Source organism: Sus scrofa, chromosome 8 (genome assembly GCF_000003025.6).
Source record: "Sus scrofa isolate TJ Tabasco breed Duroc chromosome 8, Sscrofa11.1, whole genome shotgun sequence".
In the NCBI taxonomy this organism is placed as follows: Eukaryota; Metazoa; Chordata; class Mammalia; order Artiodactyla; family Suidae; genus Sus; species Sus scrofa.
Genome location: NC_010450.4, coordinates 11,030,609 through 11,050,035, shown reverse-complemented (window position 1 = coordinate 11,050,035; position 19,427 = coordinate 11,030,609). Strand labels below are relative to the sequence as shown.

Sequence of the window (19,427 nt, the reverse complement as noted above, 5' to 3'; positions counted from 1 at the left end):
GCACAGTAATCTCTGGACCTGCACTAGAAAGTACTATACTGGTGTCTAGATAATTATCAAACACCTCCAGCAGTAATAACAATACTAGCAACTAGCACTTACTCACCACATACCAGGCATTGTTCTGGTTCTTTATGTACATGGATTTACTTATTCTGCGTACTTGTAATCCCTACTTACAACAAAGCAGTGCAACTCAGAAACCTGTGTGATCTGCCCAGGGCCCTGCAGCAAGGGATAGAGGCAGAAGGGGCCGGATGTCTGTCAACTGAAGGAAATGCACACCCTAAAAGTTGAGAGTTCTGTTTTATCTAGAGGACTTCCTGGGGATGTAAGCCAGGACACAGCCTCTCGGGTGGCTCTGAGGGACTAACCTGAAGAGGTGACGGAGGAGCCAGGATCTGTAGGAGTTTCTGCAAAAAAGACCAAAGAGTTGGAACATCCAAAGATGACTATTAATTAAAGGAAACTAGACATCTCAAATTAGGGAATTTAGCGCTTTTCTATGTATGCGTAGATGCAAGAGCCTAGACTCACTGAAATCTTTCCCATGATAAGCACCTCAGCTCTCTGGGGCCAGCATCCTGTGCTTTCTCATTCTGACCCACCCCAAGGTGCATCTTTGAGGCAGGTGTGGGTGTGTGTGTGTGTGTGTGTTGCAGTGGCTGACTGCTAGATGGTGGACATCCTTTGTCCATCTTCTGTTCCTTCAGGGATCACTTTTGGTGGCAGTAATGTGATGGCTTGATGGCTGCAATGTCCTTTGTTAACTGATGCGGCAGAAATGTCATTCATTCACATCTAACAGAATCTGCTGTTAGCCACAATGTTGGGCTGCAACCCCACTTGGTTTCTGTCGTGCGAGGTCTGTGCACGCGGATCAGAAGAAGAATTTCTGGACTCGCATTGGGGTGAAAAGCAAGAAGAATTTATTGGTAATAGAAATGCTGCTGGCGGGAGTTCCCGTCGTGGCACAGTGGTTAACGAATCCTACTAGGAACCATGAGGTTGCGGGTTCGGTCCCTGCCCTTGCTCAGTGGGTTAAGGATCCGGCGTTGCCGTGAGCTGTGGTGCAGGTTGCAGACGCGGCTCGGATCCCGCGTTGCTGTGGCTCTGGTGTAGGCCGGTGGCTACAGCTCCGATTCAACCCCTAGCCTGGGAACCTCCATATGCCGCGGGAGCGGCCCAAGAAATAGCAACAACAACAATAACAACAACAAAAAGACAAAAGACAGAAAAAAAAAAAAAAAAAGAAATGCTGCTGGCACAGCAGGGTGACTTCCTAATAATCAGGGAGAGCTGATAGTGAGCATGTGATCATGTCTGGCTTTTTTTTTTTTTTTTTGTCTTTTTAGGGCTGCACTTGCAGCATATGGACGTTCCCAGGCTAGGGGTCAAATCAGAGCTGCAGCTGCCAGCCTTTGCCACTGGCACAGCAACGAAGAATCTGAGATACATCTGCAACCTACGCCATAGTTCACGGCAACGCTGAATCCTTAAGCCACTGAGCAAGGCCAGGGATTGAACCTGCATCCTCATGGATGCTAGTTGCGTTCATTACCACTGAGCCATGATGGGAATTCCTTCATGTCTGTTTTTATAACCCAGGGAGAGAAGAGGTCTCACAATACACCTGCTGACCTGATGATTGGTTGGGGAAAGAGGGGTCTTATGATACACTTACTGGTTCGTTGGGGTCATACAAGGCCCCTATAGGGGTGGTTGAGAAAGGGGCCACATGCCTTCCCTAGTAGGGGTGGGAAGGAGTAGGTCAAGTTGCTCAGGGTAGAAGAGGGGGCATTACCATGTTGCGGGATGATAAGGGTCTGGTAGTTCTTGTCTTGGCGGGAGGCTTTGACTTCAATCTCCATGAAGTGGCCTTGAAGCCCAAAGATTCATATTGTGATTTATAATGAGAGATATGTATTTGCTCTTCGTTCTTGTTCCTGGTACAGAGCCCCTAAGACCCTTGAAATTTCCTAAGTGAGATGAGCAGTAAACTTGTCTTCTGTTATGTTAATGAGTGATTTTTGGACCACCAGCTCCCCCCCCCCCCGTCCCGCCCCGTAAGAAAGGTGGCTGGTTGCCAGAGGAAATATCACTTGATTAGAGGATTGAAACTTTCAGCCCCCCTGACTTCTGGGGGTGGGGGAGGGGCTGGAGTTTGAGTTCATTGGTGAATGGCCAGTGATTTCATCACTCATGCTGTCCAGGTTGGTGAACCCTTGGAGGTGTGGGAGAAGTGATGCTTGCTTGGGAAGGTAAGGAGGCTTTGGGCCCCTTCTCCATACCTTGTCCTCCGGATCTCTTCTATCTGGCTTTTCCTAAGTTATATCCTGGGTATCAAGTGGGAATCTAGTGAGCAAATGGGTTTCCTGAGTTCTGTGAGCCACTTTAGCAAATTAATGGAACGCAGAGCTGAGGTTGTGGGAACCTCTGATCTATAGCTTGTCCACTTTAAAAAAATGCACAGCCTGCAACTTGAGAGTTAAAGTTTATTTGGGGCCAAATGAAGACCTACCGGGAGACAGCATCTCAGGTAGCCCTGAGAAACCCTCACTGTCCTCCCGAGAGACATAAAAACAAATGCATCTGAAAGTGGGACAAGGTGACGCTTCAAGGAGAAGGCAAACAAAGGGACTGAATAGAGAGGCTTCCATCGAGAAGGGGGAACTGAGAGAAGGCAGCTTCAGAGGGTCTCTGGGGACAGGAGGTGAGAAAGGCAGTTTGGGGGCAGAGTGGAAAGATCCTGAATGCTGGATTTTTACAAATGGATTTTAAGTTGTGCCAAGGAATTTGAAAGAGGGGATTGTGCAATCAGGACCCTCGATTGGGATGCTTGCTCTGGGGTGTTGCAGGAGAGGCTGGACAGGAAATGGATCAGAAATTGGCATTTTAACATGTAAAAAGCCTTGGAGTTCCGGATGTGGCGCAGCCAAAACAAATCTGACTAGTAATCATGAGGTTGCGGGTTCGATCCCTGGCCTCGCTCAGTGGGTTAACGATCTGGTGTTTCCGTGAGCTGTGGTGTAGCCTGTAGATGTGGCTCGGATCCCGCGTTGCTGTGGCTGCGGGGTAGGCCGGCAGCTGTAGCTCTGATTTGGCCCCTCACCTGGGAACTTCCATGTGCCGTGGGTGTGGCCCTAAAAAGCAAAAACCAAACAAAAACCAAACAAAATTTTAAAAAAGACCCTAAACATGTAAAACACCTAGAACATGCAGTTGAATGATTCTGCTCTCAGTTGTATTCTCATGTCAGACAGAGCCCCTTGGCTTCAACAACAGCAGGAAGCGTGTGAATACACATGGAGAAAGGTTTGCTATGGTGCATATACAGTGACTGAGGGGAGTCATTGCCTTTCTCCTAATTTTTCTGTATGGTTTTAAGTTTTTCAAGCGAGCACATGTCATTGCTTTTAGAGTCAGAAAAAAAGTAAAATTATTTTTAAAAATAATAAGAAAGCATTTCTCCTGTGGTGCAGTGGGTTAAGGATCCGGGATTGTCCCTACAGCAGCTTGGGTCCCTGCTGTGCCATGGGTTTGATTCCTGGCCCGGGAATTCCATATGTCAAGGGGATGGCCTAAATAGGTAAATAAAACCCTTTCTTTTCCCTGGCGCTCTAAACGACAGCATCTAATTAAGTCACAGCCCGGGGTGCTGTGAGTGACTGTGTAAATCCATCAGTAACCCAGGCAACGCAAAGGCAGGGGACACTGTGTTCTCCAAGACTGGCCTAAGAGGTGCCCTTGGCTGGGGCTTCCGTGGGATCCGTCTGAGGAGCTGCTGGCCCTGAGACACACTGTGCATTGGAAGTCAGTAGGGGCCCTTCTCTTTTCCAGGAAGCCCAGGCTCCGATGCCACTTGCCATCCTGCTTCCCCGCGCCCCGCACCCACGCTAGCATATATCCCGCATTTCATGTACAGCATCAGTACAGAAAAGGGCGACTCACGATGATTTTAATCATCCCTCGTACCATCCCTGAGCTCCTCTGACAAAACTTATATTAAAGAAAATTCAAGAGACACCCACCCTGTGTTTTCCTCTTTGAAACCCAGTTTATTCACATGGCCATTCTCTCATCAAAGCCACCCAGGGAAAGTCCTTTCTCCAGGCAAGGCTGGACCAGGGAGGCCACAAGGGGTACGTCTTCAAAGAAGCCAGTCCCAAGTGATTATCTCTAGAATGGAGAAAAAACAAGGCCTGGGAGTTCCTGTCACGGCGCAGCGCAGCAGAAACGGATCCGATTAAGAACCATGAGGTTGCAGGTTTGATCCCTGGCTTCACTTAGTGGGTTAAAGATCTGGTGTTGCCATGAGCTCTGGCTTAGGAATGCAGCTACAGCTCTGATTGAACCCCTAGCCTGGGAACCTCCATACGCCACGGGTAAAAGACAAAAGGCCAAAAAGAGAAAGAAAAAAGCCACAGTCCCAACAACAAGACTGTGGAGACGGACCGTGTTAGGGGAATTCACAGGGGCTGGGGCAGCAATGAGCAAAGAACCACCAGGGTTCTGGCAGAGGAGGTACCAGAGGGCTCGGGAGGTCGTCCGTCCTCAGGGAGGAGGAAATTCCCCTCTACCCTTCTAGGTGCTTCTGCCTGGTCTGCGAATTAAACTGGCATCAGCGTGATTAACAGGAGAAAACCAAGCAGATGTTTAATAACATGTACATGGGAGAAACCGGATAAATGGACTAATTCACCAACATGCTGAAGTCTTCACGATAAATACCATCTTCAGCTAAAGATGAAAGAGGGTTGGGGTAGTGGCTGAGGACTTGGTGGGGGTCTGGGGGGGTGCAATTCATATGAAGATAGAAAAGCTAGGAGTTCCCGTTGTGGCTCAGCAGTAATGAACCCAACTAGTATCCATGAGGACAAGGGTTCAATCCCTGGCCCCACTCAGTGGGTTAAGGATCTTGTGTTGCCCTGAGCTGTGGTGTAGGTCACAGATGAAGCTCAGATCCTGTATTGCTGGGGCTGTGGTTTAGAAGGGCAGCTGCAGCCCTGATTCCATCCCTACCCTGGGAACTTCTATATGGGCAGGTGCAGTCCTAAGAAAACAGCAAAAGGAAAAAAAGGAAAAGCAAATGTTTGGTAAATAAATGTTTGCTGGGCCAGGCAGAAACAGCAGGACAGAGTGGATCTGATCTCGGCCCCTACACGGACTGCACAGCCTTAGTAGCTGTCTCCGGTGACCGCTCTATCCTAGCAACAGGCCCTCTAGCTAAATTCTTTCAGGCAGTTAAGAAGAAGGTCAAAGTTTCTGGCTGAATCTTCTGGTCCTTGATTGTTTGGGGTTTGAAATAATCCACATGCCAAAGAGATAGTTGGGTTGAATATTTTGCTCTCCTGCTGGGTGATGCTTAAAGTGGGCCTTAAAAACCTGACGAATGGGAGTTCCTGTTGTGGCTCAGTGGGTTAAGAATCCAAATAGTATCCTTGAGGACTTGGGGACGCAGGTTCCATCCCTGGCCTTGCTTAGTGGCTTAAGGATCTGGCGTTACCATGAACTGTGGTGTAGGTCACAGACGCAGCTCCGATCCTGCGATGCTGTGGCTGTGGTGGAGGCTGGCAGCTGCAGCTCCATTTTGACCTTTAGCCTGGGAACTTCCACATGCTGCAGGTGTGACCCTAAAAAGAAAAAAAAAAAAAAAAGATGTGACAAATGGATGGCAGGACAGGAAGGGAAATCAGAGCCCAAGGAGTGAGGAAGCAGGACATGTCACAACTCCCAACTCATCACAGGTCAAGGACCTGGTCTCTCCTTAGCCCTGGAACTAACACCACGAGGTGGAGGCGACCGATGGGCATGTAGATCCCACAGAGAGGGGTCGTGGTGGGAGGTGAGTGGGAGCCAGGAGAGAAAGGATCGGGGGTGGGGTGGGGGGTCCAGGGAGCTGGTTAGGACACCTGTGCCTCACTTCCAGTGCGAGACTGAGTCTACCCAGGGCAGCATCTGAGGTGATGGCCGCACACAGGGGGTTGAACTGTAATATGTTTCATATGCAATGTTGTTGCTGTTTTTTTCAACAGCCACATCTGTGGCATATGGAAGTTCCCAGGCTAGGGGTCTCATCAGAGATACAGCTGCCGGTCTACGCCAGAGCCACAGCAACTCGGGATCTGAGCCGAGTCTTCGACCTACACCACAGCTCACGGCAACGCCAGATCCTTAACCCCCGAACAAGGCCAGGATCGAACCGGCAACCTCATGGTTACTAGTCAGATTCGTTTCCTCTGCACCGCAGCAGGAACTCCCTCCCACTGGTCTCAGCCCAGAGATGGGGCAGTTCTCCATTCCTACAGTGTTGCCTTTTCCAGAATGTCCTGTAAACAGAATCATCCAGTCATATGTAGACTTTTGGTCTGGCTTCTTTCACTTGGCACAACACCTTTGAGTCTCATCCATGCTGCTGAATTTATCCATAGCTGGGTATTTTTTATTGCTGAGTTGTATTCCACTGTATAAGCTTACAAATTACTTCATCCATTCACCAGTTGAAGGACATTTGCGTTGGTAAATGTGACTTTTCCTATTTGAATGATACTCCAACCTACAGATATACCAAGCCATATGCACAGAGTTCCCTAGTATTAAAATTTTTAGTTCCCCCTCAGAACTTTTTTTTGGCCATACCTGCAGCACGTGAACTGAATCCAGGATCGAACCTGTTCCACAGCAGCAACCTGAGCCACTGCAGAGACATCACTGGATTCTTAACCCACTCACTGAGCCAAATGGAAACTCCTAGAATATCTTTATACATAACTCACCTACCAAACATGTATATATGCACTGATATTGGACACATATGTTTGAAGCTATCCACAAACATGCAGTGTGTCCTGCTGGTGGTATAAGGAAATATAAAATATATATAGAGAGAGAGTTCTAGAATTTTCTTAAAATGTCTGATTATATAACAAACAGTATAGGTCTCAGTGTATTGTATCATTATGAAAATAAGAAAATAGTAACTAGCTTTAATTCTAATGCAGTAGTTTTAACTGGTGAAATAGAACTAGATTAACTTCTGAAATCCTAAGTGTGTATATCATTAAAAACCCATTTCAGGACACTATTTTTTTCCAGCAGGGAGCTTCCTTAGACACGGGAGTCACGTGGTGTACACAGAAACAGACAGATGACCTGCAAAAGCGGGTCTGAGGTCTGCAGGCTGCTTAGGGCAGCATAGCTGAGTTTCTCGTTACATCTGAGCAACTGAAGCCAAAGCCACTAAGAGAGGAAAGATAAAGCTGATACTTTGTTCTGTGTAAAGGGACAGGACTTCTCTTTGCACAGATGCCACCGCCCTGCAAATTAAAAGGAAAGAGGAAAAAATGTCAGTATCGATGGAGAGCACCTACTTTCTTTTCTTTTTTTCCTTACGGCTGCACCCACGGCATATGGAAGTTTCCAGAATAGGGGGTTGAATCAGAGCTAAGGCTGCCAGCCTACACCACAGCCACAGCAACATCAGATCCAAGCTGCATCTGCAACCCACACCAAAGCTTAGAGCAATGTCAGATGCTTAACCCACTGAGCGAGGCCAGGGATCCAACCTGCGTCCTCATGGATACTAGTCAGGTTTGTTAACCACTGAGCCACGACAGGAGCTCCAGTACCTACTTTCGAAAACAAACATGAGCCTTGCAGAAAAAGCAAATACTACAGAAAGTGACAGAGTAAAAGCTCCTTGGCTGCCCCATTCCACCTGTCCATAGAGAATCATCCTTGTTAGTTTTCGTCGTCCTCCCAGGAATGGGATACACGTTCCCCCAAAGCAAGTGCACGTGCACACACGTGCTCACGTACACTTTTATCTAACCACAAATGGAATCTACAACTTGTTTTTCACTCAACACTGCATCTTGGACATGTTCCATACTGGTACATATGGAGTTTACACATTCTCCTTCATGGATGAATTCTGATTGTATGGAGGTACCAAATGGGTAGCCAGGCTCCCTACTGATGGACGTTACATCACCAGAGTCTAATTGGTGAGGGAAAAACCGTTGTGACATAAAGACACCAAGAGAGGATCAGGCCAAAACAGGGCCTCTGGTCATAACAAACAGAATCTGACCAGATTATTTTGTTTTTGTTTTTGCTTTTCAGGGCCTGCAGCACATGGAGGTTCCTAGGCTAGGGTTCTTATCAGAACTACAGCTGCCAGCCTATGCCACAGCCACATCAACGCAGGATCCAAGCTGAGTCTGTGACCTACATCACAGCTCACGGCAACGCCGGATCCTTAACCCACTAAGTGAGGCCAGGGATCGAACCCCCAACCTCATGTATACTAGCTGGATTTGATTCTGCTGTGCTGCAATAGGAACTCCAGACCACCAGATTTTTAAAAACAGAAATTACTGAATTCTTCGAAACAAAAGATACATTTTAAATTGTGATAAAAATTGAAATTATGAAACCATCTGAAGTTTTTATCCCCTGGTCCCAACCCTTGACTGGGGTTTGAAAGTTGCTTATTCCAATTGAGTAACGCCAGTTGCTGGCCATCCCTTTTTTGAGAAAGGAATCTCCAGCAGCCCACAAATTTGTACTAGGGCTCCGCCTGCTGGACATATTCTACAACTGCACTTCTGATTCAGTTAATGTTCCAGACTTAACAGACCTAGTTCATTCAAAATTAATTTCTCATTTTCATTTTTAAATAATTAATTAATCCAAGGACACACTTCCTCTTTTTTTGCTTTTTTATTTTACATTTTTTTTTGGCCTCACCTGAGCAGTGACGGAAGCCACATTGGTGACAATGCCAGATCCTTAAACCACTGTGCCACCCGGGAACTCCTACTTTCATTTTTTAAGAAAATACAGAACTAGGAGTTCCTGTCTTGGTACAGTGGAAACGAATCCGACTAGGAACCATGAGGTTGTGGGTTCAATTCCTGGCCTCGCTCAGTGGATTAAGGATCCGGCATTGCTGTGAGCTGTGGTGTAGGTCGCAGACGCGGCTCGGATCTGGCATTGCCTGTGGCTGTGGCACAGGCAGGCAGTAACAGCTCTATTAGACCCCTAGCCTGGGAACCTCCATATGCAATGAGTGTAGCCCTAAAAAGACAAAAAAAAAAAAAGAAAGAAAGAAAATACAGAACTAAACACAGTAATTAGGAGTCTCACTTCATCTTTTCCCAGTTCTCACTCCCTTTCCTAGAAGTTAGCAACTTGCAGTTGATGTTACTTACATCCAATATCATGCACAAATAGAAACACAGTTCCGTTTTCGTTGGCTTTAGGTGCCTGGGTCCACATTCTGTGCATTGGTTTGTCACATTTTAGCTTAAGGTTTTCATGTAGATGTGATATTGTCTTAGCAGATTTTTTTTTTTCTTTTTAAGGCCCGTGCCTGGGGCATGTAAAGGTCCCCAGGCTAGGGGCTGAATCAGAGCTGCAGCCGCTGGCCTACACCACAGCCACAGCAACGTGGGATCTGAGCTGCATCTGCGACCTATACCACAGCTCAAAGCAAGACCAGATCCTTGACCCACTAAGTGAGGCCAGGGATTGAACCTGCGTCCTCATGGATACTAGTCTGATTTGTTTGCCCTGAGCCATAACGTGAAGTCTGAGGGCAGATTTTATGCAGAGAAAAAAACATTATTTGCATTTACTTTAGTTTTAAAAATTAATTCTAGCTCTTAAGTTTATACATTCAAAGGCTTGACTCTCCCATACACTTTTCCATTTAATTTATGAAGAGTATTGTTCTAATTTAAAGGCCTAATGAACTCTGATAATGACTTTTAAGGGGGCTTCACAGTTATTCTATTATTGTTATTCTAATAGTAAAATGCAATATTTTAAAACAACTTCAAAACCAATTTAACCTAAAATAACTTGGGTTTAAAATAATGAGAGAATTTGAATAACTGAATATTCAAATTATTACAGGAAACTATTACTCTAGGAAACTCGTGGTTCCTAATCAGATTCGTTTCTGCTGTGCCACGACAGGAACTCTTACTTACTTATTTATTTATTTATTTTTATACGTCTGAAGTATGTGGAAATTCCCTGAGCCAGGGATCAAAGCCGCACTACAGCAGTGACCTGAGCTGTTGCAGTGACAACACCGGGTCCTTAATCTGCTGCACCACAAGGAAACTCTTCCAAAAGCTATTTTTACCTGCTAAATTCTCTAAAATGTTGCAAATAAATTAAATACCAAAAAAAACAAAATACGCATTGTTCCTAAACTTACTACAAAACTATTAATAAAGTGAGCTGGAATTATATCAACGACTGCTCACTGGATTCTAAACCTTTGCAGATTCAAAGTTCTTTAGTCCACTATTCCTAAGCAAGGGAAATCTGGCACTCCATTGCTGTAGTAGGGCCAGGAAGAGTCAAAGAACACATTTCGGACAGAGAATTCAGGCCAAGATGAGAAATCTGATGTTTTCCCTTGACCTTAACTGACCAGCAAGCCCTTATTTCAGGAACACGAGTATGTCTATTTCCTCGCATCCTCCTCAATCCTATAGATTCTCCATCTGAATTTTTGGTCAATATTAAACTTACAAGCATATAGGGTGGTTTTCTACAGAGTTTTCACTTTAATTGTTGGTGAGAACTTTTCCATGATGCTGCATGATTATCTATTGTTTCCTCCCACCCCTCCCCCAGCTTTATGGAGATGTAATTGACATATAGCCTCTACCATTGTTCTTAATGGTTACATTCATGGAGCAAGTGCAACCTCTTGATGTAACCATCCCCTTATCATTGACTATTTAGGTCCAGCTCCCAATGTTTGCACTCCTCATTCTGCATTTTTAAAAAGATGCTTTGGTGAACATCTGCAACATGTATTTTTTTTTTGCTTTTTACGGCCACACCTGGGGCTTATGGAAGTTCCCAGGCTAGGGGGCAAGTCAGAGCCACAGCTGCCAGCAACAGCCACAGCCACAGCAACATGGGATCTAAGCTGCATCTGCAACCTACACCATAGCTTGCATCAGTGCCGGATCCTTAACCTACTGAACTGGCCAGGGACTGAACCCAAATCCTCATGGATACTAGTCACATTCTTAACCCACTGAGCCATAACGGGAACTCCATCTGTGAGTTATATTTTGAACCATGCCTTCAGAATAGGTAGGTACCAGAAGTGCCCTAAGGTCTCACTTGGGTCAAAGATTATGAATATTGTCATAATTCTTGAAACATATTGTTAAATTGTTCTCTCAAAGCATTTACCAATTTACAATGCCATCAAGCATTGAATAACACCTTTAAAATAGGTTTCAGCTCTTTTTTTGGGGGGATGTCAAAGAAGTTGAGATGGAAATTGCCCTGTTTTAAATGTGTATTTCATTATTATTAGAGCTATGAAATCATGTTTCATATTTGGCACTGGTGGTTTCTCTTTTGTAAATTATCTACCAGTATTCTTCGCTAGATTGTTTTAAAAAGAGATTGGTAAAATTTCTTCCAGGGCAAAGAAAGTGAGAAAAACTTGGCAAAGGGTGAAAGAGGGTTTTACTTTTGACATTCAGTGGACAGGAAAGAACGGTCATAAATAAATCCATTCAACAATCGCTGAAAGACTGGCAAAGAAAGGAAAGAACAGGTCAGGAACTATAAAGCCCCTGTTTCTCTGCTGCGGTGTGAACCCCGGTGCATTTTCAGGCAGTGTGATTCAGTGGGAGGAACAAGGATCTGACACATGGACAGACCTGGGTACCACTTCTGCCTCCAGCCAGTCCTGAGTGACTTTAAGGGGTTGCTTGACCTCTCTGAACCTCAGCATCACTGACGGCGATCGAACTGCCCCCTCCCAGGAAGGTGGTCCGAATGAAATGAGATGATGACGCCAGCGTGTCAGGCTGGCAGCCTGACCATGCAAAGTGCTCAGAAAGGCCTGAAGACAGGGGAGGAGAGCTGCCCTCATTGACCTTAGGCAGCCTGCGGGAGGGAGGTCAGCCGAGGCAAGAGTGCTTGTTTCAGGAAAGGCAGTGGGGGGCGCAACGGGCTTTACAGGATGGAATTTTACACCATCTCTATCTGCATAAAGTTCACAGTCTAAGGAGATAAAAAGTAAAACCAGAAAGACGTAAGTTACATAGTAACACTAAAGACACGCATCTCTCTGGGCCTTATGAGCATCCCCCACCCCCACTCATGAGAGTCTCATTTTAAAGTCTCCCAACCACTTTATTGCCCCTTTCCCCACCTATGTGAGCCATGGTTGGATTCTGTTTCTTTCTTTTTTTTTTTTTTTTTTTTTTTTTTGTCTTTTTTTTAGGGCCACACCCACGGCACATGGAGGTTCCCAGCTCGGGGTTGAATCAGACCTGCAGCTGCTGGCCTACAGCACAGCCACAGCCACGGCAGATCCAAGCTGCATCTGCAACCTACACCACAGCTCACGGCAACACTGGATCCTTAACCCACTGAGAGGGGCCAGGGATCAAACCCACATCCTCATGGATACTAGTCAGGTTCTTAACTCACTAAGCCACACCGGGAACTCCCAGGAACTGCATATCTCCGGATGCCATGACTCAGCCTACCACAGAAGGTAAATTCAGGAGGCTGGTTTGGGATGTGCTGCCTTTGAAATATCTATCAGTCATTAGAGTAAACTGCTGGATACCCAAGTGTGGCATTCAGTAGAGAGCCTGGACCAGAAATACTCATTTTGGAGTCAGCCAGCAGATAGAGATTTGAAACTGTGAGACTGGCTTCAAAGCATAGATTTGATTTCCCAACCTCCTGGGCTGTTCAGAGCATAAATGTAACCAAAGCTCTGCCAACCGGATGTACCACATCCGGGTACAGCAGTGAGCACAGTGGATTAAAATGGCAGATGCCCCTGAGTGCTCCCAGCCTCAGCCACCGAGGAAAGGGAAGCTGGAAGTACACTTGGTATTCCTGGAAGCCCTGACCCCAACTGACACTCAGGGGTTCTATTACCAAATGAAGAGGGGAAGAAGGAGTTCCCGTGTGGCTCAGGGGGTTAAGAACCTGACACTGCCTCTGCGAGGATGCAGGTTCGTTCCCTGACCTCCTCGCTCAGTGGCTTAAGGATCCACCTTTGCCACAAGCAGTGTAAGTCATAGCTCGGATCCTGCATTGCTATGGCTGTGCCATAGGCCAGCAGCTGCAGCTCTGATTTGACCCCTAGCCTGGGAACTTCCATACGCTGCAGGTGCAGCCCTAAAGAAAAAAAAAAATGAAGGGAAGAAGAGCTGCAGGAGAGGATGAGCAGCCTCCCTTTCTCCCTCTCTCCTCCTCACCCTCCCATCTGTCTAATGAGCTAGTGAGAAAGAGAAACAAAATCTTGTATGTAACACACAGTGCAGTGTCTGCATACAGATGATTCCAGCCCTGATGAGTCCTCTGCTCCTTCTAGATGGAAGAGCGGGCCCTACCGACACCTAGGGAGCACCTCCTATGTGCAACTGGGATGAGCCCCTCCAAGAGGACGCTGATGCAAATCTCCAAGTGCGTGAGGGAGACCAGTGGTGAGGCAGTCACCCCCTGGCCGGGAGGGGAAGTAGGTTGTGCACAGAGTCCGTGGAGCACAGAGGAGGGGTCCTCATGGCCTCCGCAGAATCAGGAAAGTCTTACAGACCAAGAGACATCAGGAGCTGGGTCCTCGAGGGGACATAGGCTTTTAGCAGATAGAAAGGAAGGGAAGGGAACTCAGGCAGCATCGGAAATCTTCCTGCCAACACAAATCAAAGCAACAATAAAGCGTCGTGGTTTACCCACCAGACTGAGTGAAATTAGATACAGATGTAGGCTCAAGGACAGAAACTGATACAGGTTCAGACACAGATGCAGGTAATACCCAGGGTTGGTGATGCAGGGAAGAAGGGGCAGCCAGCACCCACCCTGGTGGAAGCTCACACTGGGGCAGCTTTTTTTTTTCTTTTTACAGCCTCACCCATTGCATAGGGAAGTTCCCAGGCTAGGGGTCTAATCAGAACTGCAGCTGCCGGCCTTACACCACAGCCACAGCAACACTGGATCCAAGCCGCATCTGTGACCTGTGCTGAAGCTTTTGGCAACACTGGATCCTTAACCCAATGAGCAAGGCCAGGGATCAAACCTGAATTCTCACGGATACTATACCAGGTTCTTAATTCACTGAGCCACTATGGGAACTCCTGCAGCAGCTTTTTTAAAACATCAAAAGTCAAACTACCCACATCCTGTGACCCAGCAGCTCCCTTTCTGGTAATCTCTTCTACACAGACCCCTGCACAAGAGCTCAAGGTATGGAATCAAGGATTAAATTTCAGCGTTGTTTATAAAAACAAAACACCTATGACCACAGCCTACAACTAAGTCAACCTAAGACTGGAAAATGGTTAAATGAATGGTGAGTGGCCATCCCACAAAGTATTCTGCAGCCACGAAAAGACTGAGCCAAAAAGCTATGAACCGACTGAAAAGAATGACCTCCAGTTCCCATCGTGGCTCAGTTAACAAACCTGACTAGTAACCACGAGGTTGTGGATTTGATCCCTGGACTCGCTCAGTGGGTTAAGGATGGTGGCGTTGCCGTGAGCTGTGGTGTGGGTCGCAGATGCAGCTCAGATCCCACATTGCTGTGGCTGTGGTGTAGGCCAGCAGCTGCAGCTCCGATTAGACGCCTAGCCTGGGAACCTCCATGTGCAACAGGTGCGGCCCTAAAAAGACAGGAAAAAAAAAAAAAAAGAAAGAAAAGCCCACAGCAGAACAGGCTGTTTGGCATGGCCGATTTTTGTACAAAAACGAAGTGAAATAAATAGATGAAAATAAGACCAAACCAAAGGCAAACAGTGAACAAACTTGCCTCTGTGTCTGGGAATATATGCACATGCGTGTGTCCCGGGATGTATGGGAGGAGATAGACCAAAATGTTGGAATAAGTTACTTTGAAGAAATGGGAGTAGAGGGAAAAGAAATCATCTTACTGTGGATAACAGCTAAATATCGGAGACAATCTAAGTGTCCACCTGTGGGCAATGGGTTAAATAAATCATGATATGTCCATACAACAGAATATTACAGACAGTGAAACAGCACCAGGACACTATTATGTGAAAAAAGCCAGCTGCAGAATCCTATGTATATTATCATTTGTATGAATGGCATCAGAAAAATATGCCTCTGTGTGTGTGTGTGGGGGGGGTGGGTGGGTAACAGACACAGAATATTCTAGAAGGATACACAAGAACTAGAAACAGTAGACGCCCCTGGATAAGAAAATTGAGTCACTAGAAAGAGGAAGAAAAAAAAAATCATTTTCTCTACCCTTTTATAACTCTGAGTTTCATCCCATGCACATGTATAATCTTTTCCAAAATTGTAATATGATTTAAAAATACACTAGGATCGAGAAATGTGAACCTCAGTGAGGGGAAACCTCCCTACTGAAATGGAGTCAGGAGGCCAGAAGAGGGAGCTCTCCTGCAGGGCCACGCATGTCAGCTGCAGGAAGAATTGTCATCACAGACCCCAACAGAAGAGTTATCAACAGGAAGGAGTCACCAATCACAGGTCACCAATCACAGGCCACAAGAGGAAAGATGCACATGCATTCCATCAGAAACTAGCGACCCAGCAACTCGGCTAATGAGAAGCCATCATCACCCAGAACTCCCACTTTTCTCTGATGGCCTTGCATTCAAAATACCCCTTCCCTGGAGTTCCTGTCGTGGCTCAGTGGTTAGCAAACCTGACTGGCATCCATGAGGACACGGGTTTGGTTCCTGGCCTTGCTCAGTGGGTTAAGGATCCGGCGTTGCCATGAGCTGTGCTGTAGGTCACAAACATGGCTCGTATATGGCGTTGCTTTGGCTGTGGCCTTGGAAGGCGGTGACAGCTCCAATTGGACCCCTAGCCCAGGAACCTCCATATGCCACGGGTTGCGGCCCTAAAAGACAAAAAAAAAAAAAAAAAAAAAAAACCCGCAAAACACCCCTTCCCAACTTCCTCCTTTTTCTCTATAAAATAATGTTCTTCTCCTGTGTTGGACTCGCCTATGGCTTTTGCTATAGCTTGCTTGTCCCGAACCACAGTTCCTCTGCTATTCCCAAATAAACTCATTTTTTGCTGCTAAGATAACTTTCTAAGGTCAGTAGAAATAAATGTTAAAGGGTCCTCCTGCCACGCAACTCACACACTTTGTGCTAAAGCTGCTGCAGCCGGAGCGGAGGGCTGCATCCAGGCAGCCTCTGTGCTAAGGTGCGTGGCAGGGGTTTTACTCAGCTGTGCAGATGTTCAAATCTGCACCCAGCAACTCAGAGATGGAGAGAAGTGGAGTGCAGATGTACCAGCCTTACTCTGCAGCCGGGCATTTTAGGGGGTGGGTGGAAAATGATGTTGCAATTCACCAGGGTTCTGTAAATAGTAGGGACTGGTTATCTCCTGGAAGCAAGGAAGTTGGGTTAAGACGTTTACTTACGAATTTAAGGCACAGTCAGGATGGCTGCTGTGTTCCACGCATTTAAGAGCTTCACGGGTCTATAAAATGAAAAGAAGAACTATTTAAGGGATTATCGAAATGACTTTCATTTAATAGACAGTTATGGGGTGCCCACAAGGTACTGTGGATACAAAGTCTCTGACCTCGAAGAACTGTTTCTTTTTTAAAATACTAGCTAACATTATTGAGTATGTCCTAAGCAGTATGATTACATACTTTATGTAGATTATGTTATTCCATCCTCACAACAGCCAAACAAAGCAGGTACTATTATCATCTCCAATTTGCAGTTGAGGAAGCTGCCCAAAGGAACTTGCCCAAGTTTTCACAGTGGTGAGTCATGGAGCTGAACTTGAACCTCTGCTCCAGAGCCTAAGCGGTGGAACTACTTCTTACAGATGTAGGATTTTGTTTGGAAAAACCTCTTGACAAGAACTTTGGGCAGCGGGTTGGGCTCAAAGCACACGGTGACGGCTGATGCCCAGACCTCAGTGAAGAAAGCTGAATTGCTTGGGGGGGGGGGTTTCCAGCTCAGCCAAGACAGGACCGAAAGGAAAGCAGAGTGAAGAGGACAGCCAGGTAACAGCGGGAGGCAGGCCAAGGAGGATCTCTGGAGGCAGGGTGACCAAGGGGACTTGGGGAGAACAGAAAACAGGCTGTTCGGTCTACGGCATGCTAAGCGACCCCTCCCTAGGACTCACATACTTTTCAGTCTACACTATTTCGTTGTTGTTGTTGCTGTTGCAGCATGCAGTCGCTTAATGTGGGATGTCAGGTCCCAGACCAGGGATGGAACCTAGTCTGCAGCAGTGGAAGTGCAGAATCCTAACCACTAGACCACCAGGGAACTCCCCAGTCTACACCTTTCAGTCTACACTGCTCAGACATCTTCTTTTTCTTTCTTTCTTTTTTTTTTTTCTGCTTTTTTAGGGCCTCACCCTTGGCATATGGAAGTTCCCAGGCTAGGAGTTGAATTGGAGCTGCCACTGCCAGCCTATGCCACAGCCACAGCAACGCAGGATCCAAGCCATGTCCTTGACCTACACCACAGCTAGCAACACCCTATCCTTAATCCACTGAGTGAGGCCAGGGATCGAACTGCATCCTCATGGATACTAGTCGTGTTGGTAACCTGCCACAATGGGAACTCCCACCACTCAGACATTTTTTACAAGAGTAGTTTGTTATTGCTGTGTGATGCTCCCCAAAAGACACACTGAGTTTCACTGAGTCTGGGTGAAAACAGCACTAAGCAGAAAACAACTCAGAAGCAAAAGGCTATGAAAAAGACCTCGCCAAAAGTTGGAAGAATCTTGGCGGAGAGCTTTCAGCTACCATGGGACCGAGGTCAGTGTCACCTGAATTTTTGACAGGCAGGGGGTTTTCACTTACATCTGCCTTGTTGTTTAATTTATAACCCTTTGTTTCTCTCCCATGTTAAGTTCCTCTGGGCTCCCGGGAGCAATACAAAACTCTGGGAGTTCCCACTGTGGCTCTGTGGTAAGCAACCTGGCTAGTATCCATGAGGATTCGGGTTTGATCCCTGGCCTCACTCAGTGGGTTGGGGATCTGACATTGCCATGAGCTGTGGTATAGGTTGCAGACATGGCTCAGATCTGGCGTTGCTGTGGCTGTGGTATAGGCCGGCAGCTTCGATTCGGATTCAACCCCTAGCCTGGGAACCTCCATATGCTGTGGGTACAGCCCGAAAAAGACAAAAGAAAAAAAGGACCCAAACGAAACCCCACCTGAACACAGAGAGCCCATGAGCGGTATAGAAATGGGAGCCCAGGGGGCTGAGCCAGGCATGCAAGGGAGGACCCATGACGCCGACTTAGGTGGGGGCAACATGAACCAGTAAAAGCTGGCCAAGACCTGAGACTCACCGCTGTGAGCTGGGAGGGAGACCCTGGGCTCTGGCTGGGCCCCACATTCAGCCTGATGACTTACAAAAAGAATCAGGGGGTTCCTGGACCCAAACATGCTGTTCATAACTAGGATCATAACTCTTAGCCACGATTTTCTCTACCATTGAGTTCTCTTAGACAAGACTTAGCTTTTATTTGATTTGCTGAAATCTGGCGCTTTGACTAAGAAAGGAGAGTCCCAAAGTAGAAAGAAAAGAGTGAGCTTCAGAACCACACAGCACTGGCTTCAAAGCTCAGCTCTGTCACTGAACGGTGACCTAGCGACACTTGTTTAACCTCTGGGACACTTAATTTACCCATCCCTAAAAAGGGCTAGTCACATAAAGCTTAAAAACAGGAGTTCCAGAGTTTCTGCTGTAGCTCAGTGGGTTCAGGATCAAGCTGCAGCAGCTCGAGTCACCGAGGAGGTGCAGGTTCCATCCTCAGGGGGGCGCAGTGGGTTAAAGGATCCGGCATTGCTGCAGCTGCAGTGTAGACCCCAGCTGCAGCTTGGATTCAGTCCCTGGCCCAGGAACCTCCATATGCCTCTGGTGTGGCCATAATAAATAAATAAATAAATAGCAGGAGTTTCCTGGTGGCCTAGCAGTTAAGGCTCCCACATTATCACTGTCGGGGCTTGGGTTCAATCCTTAGCCCAGGAAATTTTGTATGCGTTAGACATACAAAAAAATTTTTTCAATAAATAAATAAATAAAGCTTAAAAACAGACAAACTAATCTATGATCTTACCAGCCTACAGAGTGGTCACTACTGTGGGCAGACAGGGAGCCTGAAAAAGGGAGGCCAAGGGGAGGCGGGGATGCTGGTTATGCTCTGTTTCTTGATCTGCTTGCTGGGTACATATGTATGTGGAACATGTGGAAACTCACGCCAGAGCACACTTAAGGTTTCTGCATTTTTTTTTTCCTTTTATGGCCACACCTGCAGCATATGGAAGTTCCCAGGCTAGAGGTCGAATCAGAGCTACAGCTGCAGCCTATGTCACAGTCATGGCAACACAGGATCCGAGCCATGTCTACAACCTACACCGTGGCTTGTGACAACGC

The 19,427-nt window shown here is 46.7% G+C and overlaps 1 protein-coding gene across 1 annotated transcript in view; it reads right to left on the bottom strand.

Moving 5' to 3' along the window:
* The window catches only part of BST1 (bone marrow stromal cell antigen 1), a 32,492-nt gene continuing 19,478 nt past the window's right edge, over positions 6,414 to 19,427 (bottom strand). Inside the window, 3 exon segments of the mRNA XM_003356861.5 lie at positions 6,414 to 7,316; positions 16,433 to 16,475; positions 16,478 to 16,491. Of these exon segments, the coding sequence (XP_003356909.2) occupies positions 7,211 to 7,316; positions 16,433 to 16,475; positions 16,478 to 16,491 (163 nt within the window). The 3' untranslated portion in view covers positions 6,414 to 7,210.